The sequence below is a fragment of the Python bivittatus genome, unplaced genomic scaffold (assembly GCF_059951505.1).
Source record: "Python bivittatus isolate LINGU-HERP-01145 unplaced genomic scaffold, Pbiv_v1 ctg000960_np1212, whole genome shotgun sequence".
NCBI lineage: Eukaryota > Metazoa > Chordata > Lepidosauria > Squamata > Pythonidae > Python > Python bivittatus.
The window spans coordinates 10747884-10769506 of record NW_028277124.1 but is presented as its reverse complement, the minus strand read 5'-3'; the positions used below and the strand labels follow the sequence as shown (position 1 = coordinate 10769506).

At 44.5% G+C, this 21623-nt stretch overlaps 1 protein-coding gene across 1 annotated transcript in view; it reads left to right on the top strand.

Annotated features, from left to right (window-relative positions):
- PCDH1 (protocadherin 1) overlaps window positions 1-21623 on the top strand; it is a 156619-nt gene that overhangs the window by 125016 nt on the left and 9980 nt on the right. The window contains exon 4 of the mRNA XM_088131581.1: window positions 11751-11970. Coding sequence (XP_087987707.1) covers window positions 11751-11970 — 220 coding nt within the window. The remainder of the gene's footprint in view (window positions 1-11750; window positions 11971-21623) is intronic.

The following is a 21623-nucleotide window of genomic DNA, read 5'->3' as shown; positions in this document are numbered from 1 at the left end:
TTGCTAATTTGCCTGAAGACAGGCTAAAGTTTCAAAAGGATCTTGATAAACTTGGACATTGGGTCCTATCCAATAAAATGTTGTTCAGTGTTAAGAAATGTAAGGTTTTGCACTTTGGCAGGTTTTATACTTAGGCACAGGTACAAGGCAATAGTACTTGTGAAAAAAATCTAGGGGTCTTGCTAGACTACAGATTAAGGATGAGTCAGGAGTCTGCTGAAGCTGCCAAAAAAAACCCCAAAGCAGTTTGGGCTGCATTAATAGAGGTATAGTGTCAAGATCACAGGGAGTGATAGTATTACTCTATGCTGCACTGTTCAGACCAGACCTAGAATATTGTGTTCATTTTGTAAGGTTTACCCTGTTAAGCTCCCAAGAAACTCTCGTGACATGCAAGTTCAACAAAGAAGTTTACTAGAGTGTAACGTAGGTAGGTACAAACAAAGCCAGGGTTGGCTTGGCATAACTTACATGGTGTCAGGCCTAGCCCAAGGAACTCCAAGTAAATTCAGTTCAGCAATATTTATTAGCTACAACCTCTAGCAAGAATCTTCCCAGACTGAAACCCCAGTTCCCAAGTAATGCCAGCCACAACATTGTGAATTCCTCAGGGAGGTGCCAGTCTCATCCTCTTATCTCTCCCTCTCGCCTCAGGCGATGAAAGAAAATATTTTCTCCCTGAGTTTGGCCTTCATCATTCCATTCCATCACATCACCCCTCCCTCTATCTCTGTCTTCCCCCTCGGAGTTCTCAACAGAACTTGGCAAAGGCGGGAGGGACGACATGTCAGGTGATGATGGTCTCTCGGTACGTCTTGCCTCCTCCATACAGTCATCCGACTGGTCCTGAAAAACATCTACAACATTAGCAGAATCAACTCCCCTCCCTCCTACCATCTGCAAGCCTGAAGTAGAAGGCTGTGGACCGCTAGCTTGAGTCCGCTCCTCCCCTAAATCCCCCACCAAACCTTCTTCCAGCACGCCGCCCCCTCCTTCTTCTTGCTGATTAACTGCTGGCACTCCAGGCAACATTCAAGGCTTCCGTTTGCTAGGGAAATGCCTATGGAAGTCAATGAGCAGCTCCGGGGCGTGAATGTTCCTTGCATTCTCCCAAGAACACTCTGCTTCAGGGTAGCCTGTCCAATGAATCAAATACTGAATTCCTTTTCCTCTCCTGCGAGAGTCCAATATCGCCTCCACCTCGTATTCCTCCTCTCCTTCGACCATAACTGGAGGAAGTGGGGAGGAGTGAGTTCTCAAGGGACTTGGTGGGGCATCCTTAACTAGTAAGGAGCGGTGAAAAACCGGATGGACCTTCATCGACGGTGGCAGCTGCAATCGAAAGGCCGACTTATTCACCTGCTGCAAAACTTTAAATGGTCCGACGAACCAGTCATCTAATTTTATGGATGGCCTACTGGAAGCTAGAAACTTGGCAGACAATCACACTTTGTCTCCCATAGAAATCTGTGGACCTTTCTGTCTGCGGGTATCAGCAGTCCTCTTGTACACCTCCTTTGCCCTTGCTAATTGATCCCGTAACAGTTGCTGTGCTGCTTGCTGTTCTTTCAGAAAATGGGCTGTCCCTGGGACCCCTCCCTGTGACACAGTCTGTGGCAAAACCTGGGGAGCCCATCCATAGAGTGCTTGAAATGGGGACATTCCAATTGAAGAGTGCACTGAATTGTTGTAGGAGAATTCTGCCAAGGGAATTAACTCAACCCAATTGTCCTGGCTGTAGGTGGTATAGCACCTTAAATACTCTTGCAACATCTGATGGGTCCTCTCTGCCTCTCCATTGGTAGCCGGATGGTGCACTGAAGACGTGGCTGTGTACCTTCAACAGTGCAAAAAGAGCTTTCCAGAACTTAGAAGAGAATTGACTCCCTCTGTCCGTTATCAATGTATTAACCATTCCTCTAAATTGGAAGACGTGATCCAAAAATAGTTGTGCTGTGGCTTGAGCAGAAGGTAGACCCTTGTATGGTATGAAATAAGTAAATTTAGTAAATAAGTCCACCACCACCAGCACTGACAAATAACCCTTCACTGGAGGCAAATCAGTAATAAAGTCCATTGATACTGTATGCCAAGGTTTGGGGAGAGTCTCTAATGCCTGTAACAGCCCAGCGGGTTTCCCATGAAAAGGCTTAGCTCGTCTGCACACGTGACAAGATGCCACCTAATCTCTAATGTTTGCCGCCATCTTAGGCCACCAATAGTCTCTTAAAGTCCTGTGCAGGGTCTTAAACACCCCTCCATGTCCTGCTGTTACATTATCATGGCAAAGTTGTAACTTCCCCTTGTGACGGAGGCATCCTCCTTCCACTGAAAATGGGGAACCCTCATCCTGCCGGGTGCCCTGGAGATCATCCAAGCTCTCGCAAAAGTGTCCTGCGCCTGCTGCACCCTTATTCTTACCAGTAAATCTTCTGTCTGCTGACTCGCTCCCGACTTCTCTCTTGCACTGTCCAATTCTTTAAAGTTGCGAGGCTGCAGGATCACTACGCGCTGTTGAGGTGGTTGCTCAGCAACATACTCCGGTTTCCGGGAAAGCGCATCTGCCATCAAATTACGTGCCCCCGGAACATACGTGATGTAAAAATCAAAACGTGAAAAAAAATGACTCCACTGTACTTGCCGCGGAGTGAGCGAGCGCAAGCTCTGCATTGCTTCCAAGTTCTTATGGTTGGGGCAGACCCGCACAGGAAACCTCGCCCCCTCCAGCCATTGCCTCCATTCCTGGAAAGCTGGTTTAACTGCAAGTAACTCTTTGTTAAAAATGTCGTAATTTCTCTCCACTGGAGAGAGCGTGCGAAAGAAAACGGCGCACGGCAGCCACCCCCCCACACCTGCCTCATCTGCCTGCAACAAAACCACCCCATCACCACATCAGAGGCATCTGTGTGGAGCACAAACTGGTGGGAAGGGTCGGGGTGCAGGAGGAGAGGTTGGGAGGCAAAAAGCTGTTTTAACTGTTGGAAGGCTGCCTGCTCTCCCTCTGCCCAAACAAACTTTTTTCCTTCCTTCAATAGTTGTGTGAGGGGCTTCACGCGCTCCACAAAATTGGGAATGAACTTTCTGTAAAAATTAGCAAACCCCAGAAAGCATTGTACATCCTTTACATTACGGGGTGGGTGCCAAGATAACACTGTCTGTACTTTAGCAGGATCCATCTGCAGCCCCTCTGTTGAAATCCTAAAGCCCAAATAGTCCAATTGAGGCAAATCAAATGCACAGTTCTCTGGCTTGGCAAAGAACTTATTTTCTCTCAGTCTCTGTAATACATTCCTGACATGCATCGTGTGTGATTGAACATCGTCAGAGTATATTAGAATGTCACCCAAGTGAATCACCACATAGGAATCAATTATGTCCGAGAAAATCTGATTCATAAATCTAGAAAATACCGCTCCACAATTAGAAAGCCCGAACGGCATCACGGAATATTCATATTTTCCATATCTTGTATCAAAAGCAGTGATATATTCATGCCCCTTCTTCACCCGAATAAGGTTGTAGGCATTTCTAAGATCTAGCTTTGTGAAAATGCGAGCCTTTTGTAGCCGGTCTAAAAGATCTGAGATCAATGGGAGTGGATAATGATCTCTAAGGGTTACTTTGTTCAGCTCCTTGTAATCATGCACCGTGCACATCGGAACTGTCCCGCTAGCGGTGGTTCCGAACGTCTGCAGGTCTGGCTTCTTTGGTACAAAAAATATGGGAGCTGAGACTGGAGACTTCGATGGCCTGATAAATCCTTTTTTCAAATTTACCTCTAGGTAATCCTTGAAAATAGCTAACTCTTTTGCAGACATGGGATATTGTCGCCTGGCTGGAATTTTAGCACCTGGTTTCAAATCAATCGTGCAATCACAGTCTCTCTGGGGGGGGGGGGGGGTAAAGCCGTAGCCGCCTCCTCTCCAAAAACATCTGGAAAGTTTGCATACTTGGCAGGCAAATCCCTTCCCCCATCCTGGATGCCTGCTAGAGAATTGGGGAGGATAGTTCCCTGTACTTTGTGGTGTTGACAATCTGGAGCTGAAAATGAGAGGGTCCCCGCTGTCCAGTCAATGTCAGGGTTGTGCAACCTAAACCACGAAGTGCCCAAGACCACTGGCACCTGTAAAGATCCTGTAACATACAGGGTAATAACTCCATGTGGTGGTTAATGGTCACCTGCAAAGGGACTGCGGTTTGCAGCACCGGACCCACCCTCAATGGTTGAGCATCTATAGTCTCTACATTCATGGGTTTGTCCAAATCCACCATAGGTAACTGCCATTTCTGTACAGTTTGAACATCTATGAAACTCATGGTAGCGCCTGAATCTATGAGAGCCTCCAACTCAATTTTGGAGCCGGAAGGCAATGTCACTATGAGAGGCACTGACATGAAGGCCTGGTTGCCATCTCCATAGTGAGCTCTTCTTAATTGCTTGATAGCCCCCCTGCCTGCGAGCTCTGAGGAGGGGGGCTTTGCCAGTTTCCCTGCTGCTGCGCTGGGACAGAAACTGCTTTCTTGGGGGGTGCCTGCTGCGCGCGTTTGGCTCCTGCTGGTATACCTCTCGCCGGGCAAACTCTTACCATATTCCCTGGGGCTCCACAATAGAAACACAAGTTAAGATCTCTGCCTTTCCTCCCCCGAAACTGTTCTCCGAGCAGCTCCCAATTGCATCTGCTCTCCCTCCGCAAATTCTCTTGTTACAGCACGAGGGGAGGGAAGCGGGACCAAGGCAGGCTGAGGAGCAACGAGAGGAGTAGACGGAACATACTGCTTCAACTCCATGAGCCTGGCCTCAACTATTATACAAAGCTGATACAGGTGATCCAGAGTATTTGGAATGCCTTGTTTTACCATCTCCGACCGGAGTTCAGGGTCCAACCCCTCTCTAAACTGGTCCATAAGAGCTACTTTATTCCACTCAACATCCCCTGCTAGCAACTTGAAATCTGCAATGAACAACCTTACCGGTCTGTCGCCTTGCCTGAGCTTACGAATGTCCCGGCAGGCAGTTAATCTTCTCACTGGATCTCCAAAATGCCCCCTGAATGCTGTGACGAAATTCTAGTAGTTGTTGAGCATTGGATCCCCTGTCTCTATGAGGGGGGTAGCCCACTTGGCTGCAGCGCCCTTCAATAAACTCATCACAAAAGCCACCCTTATTCGATCTGTAGGAAACTCTCCCAGTCTGCCGTCCATGAACAACTCACATTGTGCCAGGAAGGTTCTCATCTGTTCCACTTCACCTCCGTACTTCTCTGGCATGCTACCAGGTGAACGTAGTAACACCGGTGCGGGGGGGGGGGGGAGGTTGTGGCTGGGCCACTGGTCCGAGTTGCTGTATTAGTTGTCCCATAGCTGCTTGCAGGTTATTAATCTGTGGATCCACTTGCTGCTGATGCTGTAGCAGGGCTGCTGCCAATAACTGTAGTGTCAAATTAGCTCCCTGGGGATCTGTTGCCATGATTCAAACTCCTTCGTCTGGAAGGTAGTATGAGTCTGGGAAGATTGATGTCAGGCCTAGCCCAAGGAACTCCAAGAGGCCATGTAAATTCAGTTCAGCAATGTTTATTAGCTACAACCTCTAGCAAGAATCTTCCCAGACTGAAACCCCAGTTCCCAAGTAATGCCAGCCACAACATTGTGAATTCCTCAGGGAGGTGCCAGTCTCATCCTCTTATCTCTCTCTCTCGCCTCAGGCGATGAAAGAAAATGTTTTTCTCCCTGAGTCTGGCCTTCATAATTCCATTCCATCACACATGGTGTTTTATAGTTTCCCCATTCCCGCGCTTTACCCCGTTGCCTCGTTACCAATTACCCGCAGTAATCCCCCCTTTGCCCAAATGGCAGATTCAGTCCGGTTCTTTTGTCCTCTTGATTGCTGTCTATTGTTTGTGTGGTTGTTGTCTTTGTTGGGTTTTCCTGTTGCGCATAAAGCCGGGCATTCTGCTTGAGGGAAGCTGGTGGTGATACAATGTATCAGCTTGCAGCCGGAGTTAAGCGCCGCCACCAGTCGGCAATTAGTTCGCGGTTTGGCTAACTTCCCCTTTCCAATGCTAGTGCCTGGGGCGGTGAAATTGACTAGGTGAAACTGAGCAGCGGCATTCGCTGTGCCGTGCTGGCTGAATCTGACACATTTCTGGTCACCACAGAACAAAAAGAATGCTGAGGAACTGGAAAGAGTGCAGAGAAGTGCAACAAAGATGGTCAGGGGCTTGGAGGCTAAATCCTACGGAGACTGGCTAAAGGAACTTCGTATGTTTAGGTTAAAGAAGAGAAGAGGAGATATTATAGCAGTCTTCCAATACATAAAGGGATGTCACAGGGTAGAGGGAGTAGATTTATTTTCCTTAGCACCTGAGTATAATGGGTATAAACTTTACAGTGAGAGATGCAAATTTGAACTAAAGAGGAATTTTCTGACTATGAGGACAGTGTTTATGCAACTTTCAGAGGAGCACCAATTTACTCTGTCTTTGCAGTCTAGTTTATTTTATGCAAGAAGAATTCCATGAAGTGATCATTTCTCCTTTCAATGAATATTGTTCCAAACTTCATAAAAGGATGTAATTGTTGAGAGCGCTGCAAAAAATAATAATCAGACTCCAGAAGCTCTAAATAAGTATAGATCAGTATCCAGCAACCTATCCTGGCTTATCAAGGATAACTATTCTTAGATGAAATATTTTTTATCCATTTCAGATGGTATTTATGGTTTATTCTGGCACTGAAACTGCAGGGAGAAAGCATGACTCTAACAGAGTCTTCTGAATTTCTCAACAGTTTTATTACCATCATCAATGATATCTTTCTGAAGAAGTTTAGGCAAACCGGAGAAGACAGTAGATCAGTTTATAGATCATTTTCCCATGTGAGTGATATTCAGTGTGTTTTGAAAAAGGTTGCATTGTTCTGAATTCATAACAGAATTCAGAATGTTTGCATTTTCAAATTCATGCCCTATTCTTTTTTATGTATCTCTATTGCTTGTTTTTTTTTTAGATTTTTTTATCCCACCTTTATTGTTTTTATAAATAACTCAAGGCGGTGAACATACCTAATACTCCTTCCTGCTCCTATTTTCCCCACAACCACCCTGTGAGGTGAGTTGGGCTGAGAGAGGGTGACAGGCCCAAAGTCACCCAGCCGGCTCTCATGCCTAAGGCGGGACTAAAATTCAGTCTCCTGCTCTCTAGTCTGGTGCCTTAACCACCAGATCAAACTAGCTCTGTTTGGCTTATTTATATACTGCTTGCTCACAAAAGCAGTTAGCAACAGTTAACAACAGTTCCGATAAGTAACAATGAATACCAAAAAAAAAACCAAAAACCCAAAACTTAGGGTTTACATCATGGCAATAAGGGCAGTGAAACAATGTTATTGCTCTGCCCTTATCTTGTCTGCTGATAGCCACCCAGTGGCCCTGTTTAAAGTTACCTAGTTCCTGTTGGGGAGGGACAGCTCACAGTGCTGATCTGAGGAATATTCTTACAATTTGGTACATAAAGCCACTCAGATTTCAGATTTAGGCTCCTGCTAGAAGGTCCAGATGAGATGCCCGAGGTGCAGCCTTGTAGGACTATATATGTGAGTTTGTAACTCCTGAGGAAGTGAATAAGATCCTCCACTCAGTGAGCTTGGCCATCTGTTCGTTAGATCCAGGTGCCTGAGAGGTGACCTATGGTTGGGTCCATGCAATGGTATCTGCTTCTCTTTGGGGGGTGGGGATTGTTCTCTCAGCCTTGAAGGTGTCAGGTTCAGCCGGCACTGCACGCCTAGGAACTTGCCCAGCCGCGCTTTAGTCAATTTCACCGCTCGAGCGCTAGCGCAGAAAGAGGAAATGCGAAACCGCAAGCTAATGAATGGGCCACCTGACGCCACTTCACTAATCTGGAGCGGATGCCTTGTGTTAAGCGGGGTGCTATAGACAAAGGAGAGAGCCCGGAATTGAGGAAGAGATCAGTGCGCGAGGGGATGCTCCCGGCTGTGCGTGCAACAGAAGCCCCAACGAAGGCAATGACCACGCCATAGGCATCAACAGTCAAAGAAACAAGAGAACTGGGCTGAACCTGCCATTCCAGTAGAAGGGGGGGATTACAGGGGGCAATCTGCAATCTAATTTGTAATATGTAACCTAGCAACGGGGCCCACGGGGGGTGGGATTGAGACAGCTATAAAGGAGTAATGTAAATGTACCAAGCCAGTCCTGGCTTTGCTTGTAACCGCTATGTTACGCATGAGTAAACCTCTTTTGTGAACCACACGTGTCACGGGAGTTTCTCTGTCGAACAGGGCAAATCTTACAGAAGGAAGCTGTGGTGTGCCTCCTCCTTAAGAGGCCATTGTTGGATCCAACCATCCTGGACAATTTTCACCCAGTCTTCGACCTCTTCTTTCTGTGGAAAGTGATGGAGAGCATGGTTGGGCTTCAGCTCCAGAGATCTCTGGAGGAAGCAGATTATGTAGACCCATTTTAGTGGGTTTCAGGCTGAGGTTCAGTATAGAGACAGCATTATTCACACTTGCCAATTACCTCTAACAGATGATGGCGGTGCATCCCTCCTGATGTCTCTCAGCAGCTTTCAGTACTGTCAAACATGGTATCCTATTGGGCTGGCTTTGGGGATTGGGAGGCACTGCTTTGCCATGGTTCTCCTTTTACTTTGGCCAGTGTTGATAGGGGGTGAAAAACGATGCCTGTGATCCTCACAGCTCAATTCTCTCTTCCTTTTTGTTAAACATCTGCATGAAACTGCTGGGTGAGGTCATCCATTGGTTTGGGGTCAGGTATCACCAATATGCTGAGAATATCCAATTATACATCAAAAGTCCAGACCCAGTGCCTGGAGATTGTACAGGCCCAGGTGGGGAGGAACAGACTCAGGCTCAATCCTAGCAAGATCAAGTGGCTTTGTTTGTTTGCTGATTTCAGGGACCTTCTTCAGTGGGGTTGCATTTCCCCATGCAAGACTGGTGCATAATCTGGGGATCGTTTTGAACTCATACTCTTGCTCAAAGAACAGGTGGCAGTTGTAGCCAAGAAGGCCTTTGCACAGGTTCACCTTGTGTGCCAGTTGGGCCTGTTCATGGACTTCGAGGGTCTTCAGACAGTTACTCATGCCCTGGACCACCTCTTGATTGTATTACTACATGGGGCTGCTTTTGAAAACCACTAGGCATTCTCTCTCTCAGATTGTTAGCCTGTTGTTCTGACTGGCAGAATGTGTTCTCTCCTGTCTCTCTGTCTTCAGCTTCTGAGTGTAAGGTTTACCCCGTTCGTCTCAGAGAAACTCTCGTGACACGTGTGTTCAGCAAAGAAGTTTACTCAAGCGTAACGTAGTAAGTACAGACAAAGCTAGGATTGGCTTGGCACATCTTATAGCACAATTTATAGTTCCCCCGTTCCCGCGCTTAGCCCCTGTTGCTTGGTTACAGATTACCCGCAGTAATCCCCCCCCCTCACTCAAATGGCAGATCCAGTCCAGTTCTTTTGTGTTCTTGACTGCTTTTTATCGATGGTGTGGTTGTTGTCTTTGTTGGGTCTTTCTGTTGTGCGCAAAGCGGGGAGTTCTCAATCACCGCTGATTGCTTTGCTTCCAAGCCGCTGCGCTCCCCTTTGTCTGCAGCGCCTGAGGCAAATTGGCGTTGACACAAAATATCCGCTTGTGGTTTAGTTAAGTGGCGCCAGCTGGCCCATTAATCAGTTCGTGGTTTCTCACTTCCCCTTTTCCTCTGCTAGCACTGGGGCGGTGAAACTGACTAAGAGCAGCCCATCTTGCACTCATCTTGCTTTTACAAGCGGCTCTGAGCAGCTTACAATGTTCTTTATATACTAACAATTACATATTAACAATTACATTAACTAAACTTGGCCAGCAGCGGTTGCAGGGGAGTCAGATCATCCGGGCTTTCTTCCTCCGCTGGTCTTCCGTTGATTGTGTCGCGTCTTCCGCTGATCGCATCTAGGCAGGTCCAGCAACTGGTTCCTGTCACCCGTCCAAAGCACTGCCAGCGTTTCCTCCCACTGAAATGGGAGTACCTATTTATCTACTCGCAGATGGTATGCTTTTGAACTGCTAGGTGAGCAGGAGGTAGGGACGAATGACAGGAGCTCACCCCATCACGTGGAGCTGGGCTTGAACCACTGGAGTGTCGACCATTTCTAGCTGGCAACTCCAGCATCATTCAGCCACTACTCCACCGCGTCCCCCTTTGCCTTGATACAAAGGCAAAAGAAAAGCAGAAGCATATGCATCCAAAAATTTCTTCCTGTTTGGCTTATTAAGCCATTATATTGATAACTGGAACCATGTCAAAGAGTCTTACTGTTCATTGAAGATTAATACATCAAATGTACAGGTAATCCTTGCTTAATGACCCTAATTTGGACTGGCAACTCAGCTGCTAAGCCGAAGCAGTCACTAAGTGGGAAATCAATGACCGCAACTGTGCTTTCCAGCTGGAAAGAGACAAGACTACTCAGTTTCACACCTTTGGCTTTTGTTTGCCTAACCATTCCCCTGCTCTTTGGAATGCCTGCTTACTGTCTTGTACACATCAAAAGCAATGCGATTGCATTGCAGCCCAGGGCTGAGAGCCACAGGTGCACTATGCAAACAGCTTACTTTCTTGAAATTCCTTTCTCTCCAATCTCTCCACTTTGCAAGGGGGGGAGAGAAAAAAAGCAAGTGATTTCTGTAGGCAATCTCTCCTTTGCCTGACCTTTCCCCCCTCACCTGCAGAGCAGAGAGACAGTGGAGAGGAAGAGATTTCAAGAGGGTACGCTTGTACACACTAAGAGCAATGCAATTGTACCAGCAGCGGGAAAGGCAAAGGAGAGATTGCCTACAGAAATTGCTTGCTTTTTTTCTTTCTCCCTCCCTTGCAGAGCTGAGAGATTGGAGAGAAAGAGATTTTAAGAGAGTAAGGTAAGCTGTTTGCTCCACACCTGCGGCTCCCAGCCCCGATTGCTTTTGATGTCTAGAATAGCAAACAGCTTACTTTCTTGCAATCCCTTTCTCTCTAATCAATCTACTCTGCAAGGTGGGGGGGAACCACAGGTCAGGCACAAGACAACGCATACTGACTGCAATGGCAATCACGTAACTGAAGGATGCTGCAAAAGTCATGAATGGGCTGTGAAGTTATTTTTTCAGCACCATCGTAACTTGAATGGTTGTTGAACAAATGGTCGGTAAGCAAGGACTACCTGTAGTATGCATTTTTATGAAGCAGAATCTGTAGGATAGGCAACAACCTGTTTGCATCCAATACCCTTTTTATTACTTTATTTTTGTTTATTTTATTTTACACTATGCTACATTGTTATCACCTGTGGCTACAACAATAAACTTTTTTACATATAGATATATAAATTTATATGTTCAGGAAATTACAGAAAAGGCAAGATTTCATCTTCTCTGTGTTCTCTGTTTTACGTTCAGCATTATGAATTCAGAAATCTTGAATCACTGCATTATGTTAAGAACAGAAATGTCCATGAGTCGACAGTATAATTATTAATTTGGTGACCTTCTATCAGAAGTTGACAATTGGTAATCAAAATTATTACTATTCACATGTTTGCATTAAGTCCAGCGCGCTCTATAATCTAAGTAGATTTTCTTAATGGAAAAGTATATATTAGATTTCATCGGTAGAGTATTCTTTCGGGCCACTTATTGAAGATACATCTTTTTACAGTACTTTTATGGAACACATTAGTTAAGGATTTTTTTTTTTTGCAGTTACCTCATCGCCGAGTGACATTCTCTGCAGCCAATCAAGCTCAAGATCTGCAGGATCCCTCCCAGCACAGTTACTATGACAGTGGTCTTGAAGAGTCAGAAACACCAAGCAGCAAATCTTCATCAGGGCCTCGGATTGGGCCTCTGGCTCTACCTGAGGACCACTATGAGCGCACCACACCTGACGGCAGCATTGGGGAGATGGAACACCCTGAGAATGGTAAGAAACTTACAGCAAATTAGAAGGACCTCTAATAAAGTACATCTAAGAGTCCATATTACTTTTACCCAAGAATGAGATTGGGACCTAATAATTCATCATGCTGGAAAAATACTTCAGCAGTAGTTTATATTGCAGATCACTGGAACAGACTGACTTCCACAGAAAAATATTCAATGAAAGAATGAAATTCAATAAAATAAAAAAAAGAAAGCGAAGGTATACTGAAATAAGGGTTTTAGGTCTGAACAATTGTCAGTACATGAGTGCTTTCACCCCACTCTGTACCATAGATTTTCTATGCTCTGTAGGCCCTCCTTCTCACATAGAGAGGGCGTCTTTAAGGTCATTATTTTGGGGTAGTGAGTAAAAAATATTTCTTGTTAATGAGACATTAACTACTCCTTGGATCCAAGCAGTTAAATCCCTCTTAGATCTTATCCACCATGAGAAGCAAAGATCAAGAGAATGTTTGGATGGCCTAAAGCTTACAAGTATCTTGTTTGCTTCCTCAAGCTGCAAACAGAAATTATGCCCACAGACTCTGACCAGAGCGTATCACCAGTCCTGCAGTGCTATATCACTGAAATTAATGCAAGTGACTGTTCTTTCAAAGCACTGTTTTATAGTAAACTGTTTACCACTTGAGATCTACTTGGACAGTTATTTTGGCATCTTATGAGAGAGCCAGTTTGGCGTAGTGGTTAGGGCACCAGGCCACAAACTGGAAGACCATGAGTTTTAAACCCTACTGGTGCTACACTCAGTATAGATCAGCACAGCAGACTCAGATCTGGGCCATCTAACTCTGTTAATTCATGTCTTGGTAAAATATATCAGGTTTTCCTCTTCATCTGATCAGATTGTAGATGAGTATGATTCATAGTATGTCTTATTAGAGACTGATATACCATTAAGTGTATATAAGGACAGAAGGTGACAAGGTGGAAACCAATGATTCTTAAGCTGAACCAAGCCTTTTATGTAAATTTTAAGCAGATGTCTCTGAATCTTTAGAACAGGACGAAGTTGATCAAATTTCCTTTGACTTGAAAAGGGAAATCCCTAGAATATAAACCATAGACGTAGGCAGGCAGACAGACAGGTAGATGGCTTGATCTTTCTGTTTGGCAGTATATGGCTTCTGCTTTTTCTGCTAAAAAGCTACTTATCTAGCTATGTGTTATCTATAGGCTTTTGCTGTAAGTTCCTTATGAGGTAAAGCATCTGGAGAGTTGAGATTTATTGCCATGCCTGGCATGAAGTCTGACACAGTACTGCGGGAGGAAAGGAAAGGCCTGCTGGAAGGGAATGGAAACTAGAGAATATCTGTTCCTTTACCGTCCTTTCCTTAACATTCACACATGCACTCCTATTACTCTTCTAAAGGTAGCAGCCAGAAGTCTCTCCATTCACCTTCATTACTCAACAACACATCAATTCTAGGACCAAAAACCCAATCTGCAACAGATACAGGTAGTCCTTGCTTACCGACTGCCTTGTGCAGTGACTATTTGAAGTTACAACAGTGCTAAAAAAATAACTTTGCAATTAATCCTTGCATTTACAACCATTGCAGCATCCTGTGGTCATGTGATTGCCATTTGTGTGCTTCGCAATTAGCACACATTTACAACTGTTGCAGCATCCCACATTCGCCTGATTGCCATTTATGTGCTTCATAACCGGCTTGCGACAAGCAGAGTTAATACAGAAAGCAGAAGTAAAATTGTAAGTTGTGGTCACATGATTTTTCACTTAGCGACCATGGCGCTTCACTTAACAACTGAAGGGGAAGTTAACATCGCTGGGGTCACATTATTTTCCGCTTAGTGACGGTGGCACTTAGCAACTAAGTTGCCAGTCCCAGTTGTGGTTGCTAAGCAAAGACTACCTGTAATGCATAATATTATTAATACATATCTAGACTACTTTTCTGTTTAGGGATGTAGCATTTTGCAGTTGAAAATCATGATTTACCAGGAAAAAAAGGAATGGATTAGAAAGAGAAGAACATTCACATATTAATTCTTTCACCATGCAGTGCCATAAGTTACATAAGGAAGAATGGCTGCTACAAGGGACAGTTCTGAAAAGGAAGGATAGTCCCAAATAGCAGGTGCCTTAGTCAAGCCAGTGCAGGGGAGCTAGCTTCTTTGATGCAGCCAGTGGATGCATGAAAGCTGTTCTGTATCATCTCCACCAACTGTTTTAGCATAGTAACATGCCTAAGGCCAGCCAAGTTCTCTGCATGTTGAACTTCTTTCCTAGAATCATTATATCCCATGGTAACTGCTGAGCTATCTTAAGTTTGTAGCAGAAAACAGCATTACTATTTCTTATAACATCCACTTGGATGCAAAGATTTTTTCATTCCTGCAACCTCTTCATTTCATCTTCATCTTTGATTTTAATGTTAAAAATGTCAATATAGTATACAATGAAAACAAATCATAAGGCTCAGATTGCAAGTTTATAATGCTAAGAATGATTGACGTACAAAGGAAACTGATCAAGTATTTTCCCCATGAAATTTATTTGATTCAAGAAACACCATCTGTTTTTCCTTTCACTGTTGTCTCTGAAGTAAATGTGTTGTTTTCTGAAGATTGAAAGAGAGCTGTCATCATTTTTGGATCTATCCCTCCCAGGCTCAGTACAAAGGGCCAGCTGCTGATGAGGTTCCTCACTGTGTGGGCCCAGCATTTCCTTCACATCTATCCTGCTTAGTAATTAGTGAATGAGTTTTCAGCTTAGCTCCAGGACCTCCTTTTACTTTGAATTTTATTTTATTTTCCAAATTCCACTTTTGTTAAGTTGGGTCTTTTCCTTTTCCCCCAACTGAAAGGGGAGAAACAAGGGTGTGGCACCTCATGACAGGCAGACAGACTACTTTAAGGAAGTAAAGGCTGAGACTGGTTATGCTGAAATCAGAGCAAGAGATAGTAAACAGCGTGTTTTTCAACAGAAGATTTTCAAAGAACTGCAGGTAACTATTTGCCACACAGAAGATGTTCAGTTCCTCACAAATTTGACCAGGCTGCAGATCACCAAAGTAAGAGGAAGATGCTGTAATGAAAGAATGACCATGAAAGCTAATGTCTGTTTCCCCATGAGATTGTTCTGCTATGTGCTTTACAGTATGAAGGGCAAATCTGAATAGCATCCGTATTTCCCCCAGCATGTTAGTAGGGCACATCAGAGAAACTGCGCACTACTGATCTATCTGAGAGCCAAGAGACTGAATGAAGACGACTGAGTAAATTTAGCCAACATGGCTACTCTGTTACTCTCTATTCATCATATTCAAATAATTACTGCACTTAGAGTGGCCAACCCAAAGTTATTGTGAGGCTACACAGAGAAGATGTGCTTGCACACAAGCTGTCCCATGGTAATTATAGATGGAAACCTTTCTGACTTCATCTTGCACAAGTCATTCAGAAATATAGGTTAATTAATTCATTGCTTGCTATCTGTTTCTCAGTCCTTTGGACTGCCATTTTACCAAATCCAAATCAAATGTGGTGTATCTTCTAATAAATATGCAGACCTTCTTAAATTGGTCACCCTGTTTTGTTTGTTTGTTTGTTTCTGAATCAAACCTAATCAATGGGTTAGGTCCCTTGATTTTTTTGTGTTTAACTTTTAACTTTTGTGTTTAACTTTTTGCCTTTCTAGGTTTTTTGTTTAACTTTTTGCCTTTCTAGGTTTTCATACTGTAACTCTAACAACTCCCTCCTGTAGTGTTTTTCCCTGCTAGTTGAAATTTGATTTCAGCTTTCTTCTGTCCTGTCTTAATTCTTGTCGTAGGTGTTCTGTTCCTTTGAGAAATTACAAGAGCAAATTATACTCCAATTTAAGAAAAGCCCACACTAGTCAATATGCTGATTAACAAAATTAAATTAAAATAAAACCGCAGGTGATATGCACCAGCATCCACAGGGAGCTCAAAACAGACACAATAGTGGATGTCCTGCTCCTTTTGTTCACACATGCAGACATTTAAAAGAGACAAGGCTTGGATTGCAGCATCATGTCCACTATCCTTCTGATTTTAAGAATATAGAGGGTACGCTGATCCATTGTATATCTATCCTCCCTAAATTCTGTATGCTCAGAATACAGAATTTATGGCTATTTTTGCTTGGTCCAACGACATACAAGAAGCGGACATATAAATTGCTAGGCATGCTTAATAGGCTAACTGGATAGTAATGTAGAGGATTTGTGCTGCTCCTGTAACATGGGTATAGTTACAGATTGAATCCAGTCACCTGGCATTTGGAGTACAGTGTATTGTTAATATGCGAGAAAAGGGAGGCCAAGACAAGTGCTCACCAATCTGCATTTCCCTTCGGTAACTCTGGTAACATTAGGTCACAGCCATGCTTTCCCACTTTTCAGTTGGTTAATTAATTTAAGAATCTGAGTGAGACCAGGGGGAGGGAGAGAGGGGATATTGTGCGAAGTCTCATATGAAAACTGGCAGATAGAAAGGGGAGAGCTATAAAGTGTGCTGTAGAACCCTCCATCTGGCAGCTGGAATCTTAGCCTCCAAGCAGTTTCCCCTGATTTGACGAGTAAGCAATTAGTTCCAAAACAGGAGGTATTCTTGTCTTTCATGGCCTGAAAAAGAATGTGGCTCTCAATTTGTGCAAAAGCTTGTGTTGTTTTTTTTTCTTTTTAATTAGATTTTTAATAAAACTTTCTGGATGCTTAACTGATTTCTGGCATGTGGGCAGTTACTTGATCTGTAAATTTTAAAAGGTGTCATTAATCCTGCTGTAGTAGATATACAATCCTGATCAAAGCAGGGTTTCTGAAGGTAGAGGCAGGTCTTCTCCTAGCATTTACATAGAGTCATGAATATAAGATGGGCATACATTTACTAAACAAATAAATAAAGAATATTGGGGGGGATTTTTTTAATAATGGCTAGATAGTGTTTATGAAATCTTTATATTGACTGGGCCCTCTGCTGAATTTGAGGTTGATAGTAGGCATCCCTGAAGCTGGAAGGACTCATCTGAGAGTGATACTTGTACTTCTGGTGCCTGCTTTACAGTCCATTTAATCCTGTGGCTGATTCTAGCTCCACTGGTACTCTCATTACTCTTGGCATTGACTAGGTTAGAGTACAGAAGATGCAACTACCTTATTAAATAAATTGCATGATGTCAGCGCAAAATCAATTGTGCATTGATTCCATGGGTTCCCCAGTACTGTACATAAGTTCACTATCAGGATCGCCTTTTCCTTCTAGTGGAAGCTGTCCCTCATATCTATCCATCTTCCTAATTAGGATGTTGTATGAAAATACCTTACTCATGTTAGATGTGATAGTTGGCCACCTTACTGCAGACATTCTAATCTGTTGGGGAGTGAAACAGGGTTGTATTCTAGCTCCCCTGTTTAATAATGTGAATTCAGTAGTAGCTACCTTAACCAAAAAGGAATTTCACCCTCCTAAACTTAGTGACAGGCATATGGTAGTACTCCAGTGTGCCGCTGATGTAGCAATTCTTTCATTCCCACAGGTGGGCCTCAGGAAAAGTCTGTGGGCATTAGTGGAATTCTGTAAGGAAGAAGGGCTTTCTTTCCTTTTTATAGTAATTGTATTGAACATTACAATTAAAAAGTTAAGAACTAAACTAAAAGAAATAAAAGAATAAGAAGAAAAAAGAGAAAGTGCAAAAAAGAAGAGGGGGGAGAGAGAGAGAGAGAGAGAGAAAGAAAGAAAGAAAGAAAGAAAGAAAGAAAGAAAGAAAGAAAGAAAGAAAGAAAGAAAGAAAGAAAGAAAGAAAGAAAGAAAGAAAGAAAGAGACTTCCCCCTTCATAACAAGTATAAACAATAGTAACTTGTCACTTTCTCTTAAAATACAACAAATAATCTTTTCTTCCCATATCCCATCTCTTATCTATAAACAAATCCTTAAAACCTCGTTGTTCAGTCCTGATCAGCAAAAGTCCATTAAGGGTTACCAGAGATAACAACATATCTATATCTAAATAAACCAACTTTATATTCTTTTCTTTTACTTTTAACAATCTTGATCTTTTTATATTCCTTCCCTTTACTTTTAACAATCTTGATCCTTAATCCCCTCAAATAATGTCCTAGAACTTGATTTCCTCTAATTTTTTCTTTGACCCTTCTTCAAAACTTTAACAAGTCTGTTTTATAAATCCTGTATAAGAAAGTTATCCAGGTCACTCTTTTGGTTTAATAAGATATCAACCAGTTTCATTTATACATCCAGTGTCACATCTCCTTCCACATCATTCCCACAGCCTAACATTTTTAAATCCAGTTTCAAATCAGACTCAGCCCTATCCAGTAAAGCTTGCTAGGAGGAGAGCTTTCCATCAATGACTCTAAAACCAAAATTCTGGTTTTCTCAGGAAGACCTTATTGCCACAAAAACCATGGCAAACTGGAAACAGTAAAATTGAATAAGTGCCAGCATTTAAATACTTTGGTATAATTTTTCAAACCTTCAAAGCTTGGCAGTAACAAATTGAAACTATTTCTGCCGAAGCCAACAATAATGCCAACACAATTTGGGGGGGGGTTCACTCCAAAGAGGATAGATACATACCTGCCACTGTTAACCCTTTAAAAGCCAAAATAACTTCTCAGATTCTATACAATACACAGGTATGGACCTACAATGCTTTAAAGCCCTTACACGTTGTTCAGTAGTTTTTTAGGTTTCTTTCCACATTTCACACTGCTTCTCAAATGCTATGATCCTCATGGAAGCTGATATTATTCCACTGAAGGCGATGTCCATGCCTGTCGATTCTCTTATTGGCTGATACAAAATGAACAGTCCATTTATTTATTTATTTATTTATTAAATTTGTATGCCACCCATCTCCCCCAACGAGTGACTCTGGGCGGCTCCCAATTAAAACAAAACCCACAAACAATTAAAAAAATAAATATACATTAATTAATTAAAATTGATAATCAATTAAAAGGTCAAGCTATAACACAAACCCTATACATAAAAAACTAAAAACATTCAAGATGATGGGGGGGCAGAATCAATTACCCCACGAGCCACTTCCACCGATGTGAGCCCCCATCCGGCCCCCAGGCCATCTGGCATAGCCAGGATTTCAGGATCTCTTCCTGAAGGCCATGAGACTGGGGGCACACTGCACCTCAGGAGGTAGGATGTTCCATAGACCGGGGGCCACAGCAGAAAAGGCCCTCTTCCTAGATCCCACCAGTCAAAATTCCTTGACTGGTGGGGTCTGCAGCATGCCCCTTCTGCCAGACTGAGTGGGGCGGGCTGATATAACAGGGGCTCCTCAGATAACCTAGTCCTGTGCCATGAAGGGCTTTAAAGGTCATAACCAACACCTTGAATTGGACCCGGAAGCAAACCAGCAACCAATGCAGCTTGTGTAACAGCGGTGTTATATGGGCCCCCCTGGGGGCATTCAGAACTGTCTGTGTTGCTGCATTTTGTGCCAGCTGTAGCTTCTGAATACTCTTCAAGAGTAGCCCCATGTAGACCACATTGCAGTAATCCAAACAGGAGGTGACCAAGGCCTGAATGACCGTGCAGAGGGCCTCCCAATCGAGGAAGAGGCTTAACTGCCGCATAACATGAAGTTGCACAAAGGCCCTCCTAGCCACAACTGCCACCTGCTCTTTGAACAGGAGTTGTGAGTCCAGGAGGACCCCCAGATTACACACCAGGTCTGACTGGGGTAGTGCGACCCCATCAAGAACCAAAGATGATAAGCTCCTAGATCTTGAGGCTCCCTGTACCCACAGCCACTCTGTCTTACCAGCGTTCAGTTGAAGTTTGTTGTCCCCCATCCAGGCCCCTACAGCCCCCAGGCACCGCAAAAGGGTAGCCACAGCATCACTTAGGTCACCAGGGATGGAGGTATGTAGTTGAGCATCATCAGCATACTGATGATACCTCATCCCATGGTGCTGGATGACCTCACCCAACGGTTTCATGTAGATGTTAAATAGGAGTGGCGAGAGCACTGAACCCTGAGGCATCCCACAAAGTAGGGGCTGTGGGTTGGACCTCTTGCTCCCTATCAACACCGATTGGGTTCGGCCTTGCAGAAAGGAGCTGTACCAGCATAGAACTGTGCCACCCAGCCCCAACTCCTGCAGCCAATCCAAAAGGATACCATGGTTGATGGTATCAAAAGCTGCTGAGAGGTCAAGAAGAGCAAGGATGGATGCGCTACCCTCATCCCGCTCTCTCCAGAGATCATCCAAAAGTGCGACCAGTGCTGTTTCTGTCCCATAACCAGGCCTAAAACCTGACTGATAGGTGTCCAGATAATCTGTTTCCTCCAGGATCCTCTGAAGCTGTTGCACAACCACCTTTTCTACCACCTTTCCTAGAAAGGGAAGGTGGGAAACTGGATGAAAATTGTCCAGAAGGGTGGGATCTAACAATGGTTTCTTGAGGAGGGGGCAGACCAAAGCCTCCTTAAAAGGCTTCGGGAAAACCCCCTCCTACAAGGATGAATTGACCACCGTCAGTCCCTGCCCTAAAGTCACCTCCTTGGTGGCTTTAACCAACCAGGAGGGACAAGGATCCAAAATGCAAGTAGCTGCACTAACAGCCGCGAGGACCCTGTCCACTTCTTCAGGGCCAACAGGATCAAACCGTTCCCAGATAAGTGGGTAAGAACGCTCCCCAGGCATCTCCACTGGACCCGCCTCATGCTTGGCCTTCAACTTAGAATGGATCTGAGCAATTTTAGCCATCAGGTGTCAGCAAATTCCTCTGCACAGCCCTGTAGATAGTCCTCCGAGCCCTCCCTACCCAGGAGGTACCGAGTGACCCTGAACAGGGCTGCCAGGAGACACTCTGAGGATGCAATAAGAGCGGAGAAATAAAAGTGTTTCGCCGCCCTTACTGCCACTACGTAGGCCTTAATAGCGGTGCTAGCCTGTGTTCAGTTGGACTCGTCTTTAGTTTTCCTCCAGCAGAGTTCAGAACGTCTCCTGGCCCTTTTCAGCTCCCTTAACTCCTCCATAAACTACGGGGAATGCCGGGGGCAATGAACCAAGAGAGGCTGCACAGGTGCTATCCTGTCGAAGGCCCCAGCTGCCTCCTTATTCCAGGCTGTGGCCAGGGCCTCTGCTGGACTGTGCAGCAAGGCCTCAGGAACAACCCCCAGCTCCCTTTGGAACCCTTGCTGGCCCATCAGTTGCTGGGGATGGACCGTTCAAATAGGTCCCGCCTCCTTTGGGAGGGGGGCAGCATAGGAGAATCTCAAGGCCACCAGGGAGTGGTCTGACCATGACAGAGGGGGTAATGTCAAATCCCCCACCAGATCACCCTGCCACTGCTCCAACAAGAAAACCATATCTGGGGTGTGACCAGTGTCCCAAGTCGGGCCATAGATGACTTCGGATAGGCCCATGGCCACCATGGTAGCCATGAACCCCCGAGCCGCCTCCGAGGCCAACCCCAGGAACGGCAGATTAAGGTTCCCTAAGACCATAAGCCTGAGGAACTCCACTGCCAACCCTGAAATGGCCTCCAGCAGCTGAGGCAGGAAGGTGCTAGGCAGCAGGGAGGCTGGTACAGAAGTAACACTCCCAACTGATCCCATGTACCCAACCTCAGAAACAGGGTCTCACATCCAGCCACTTG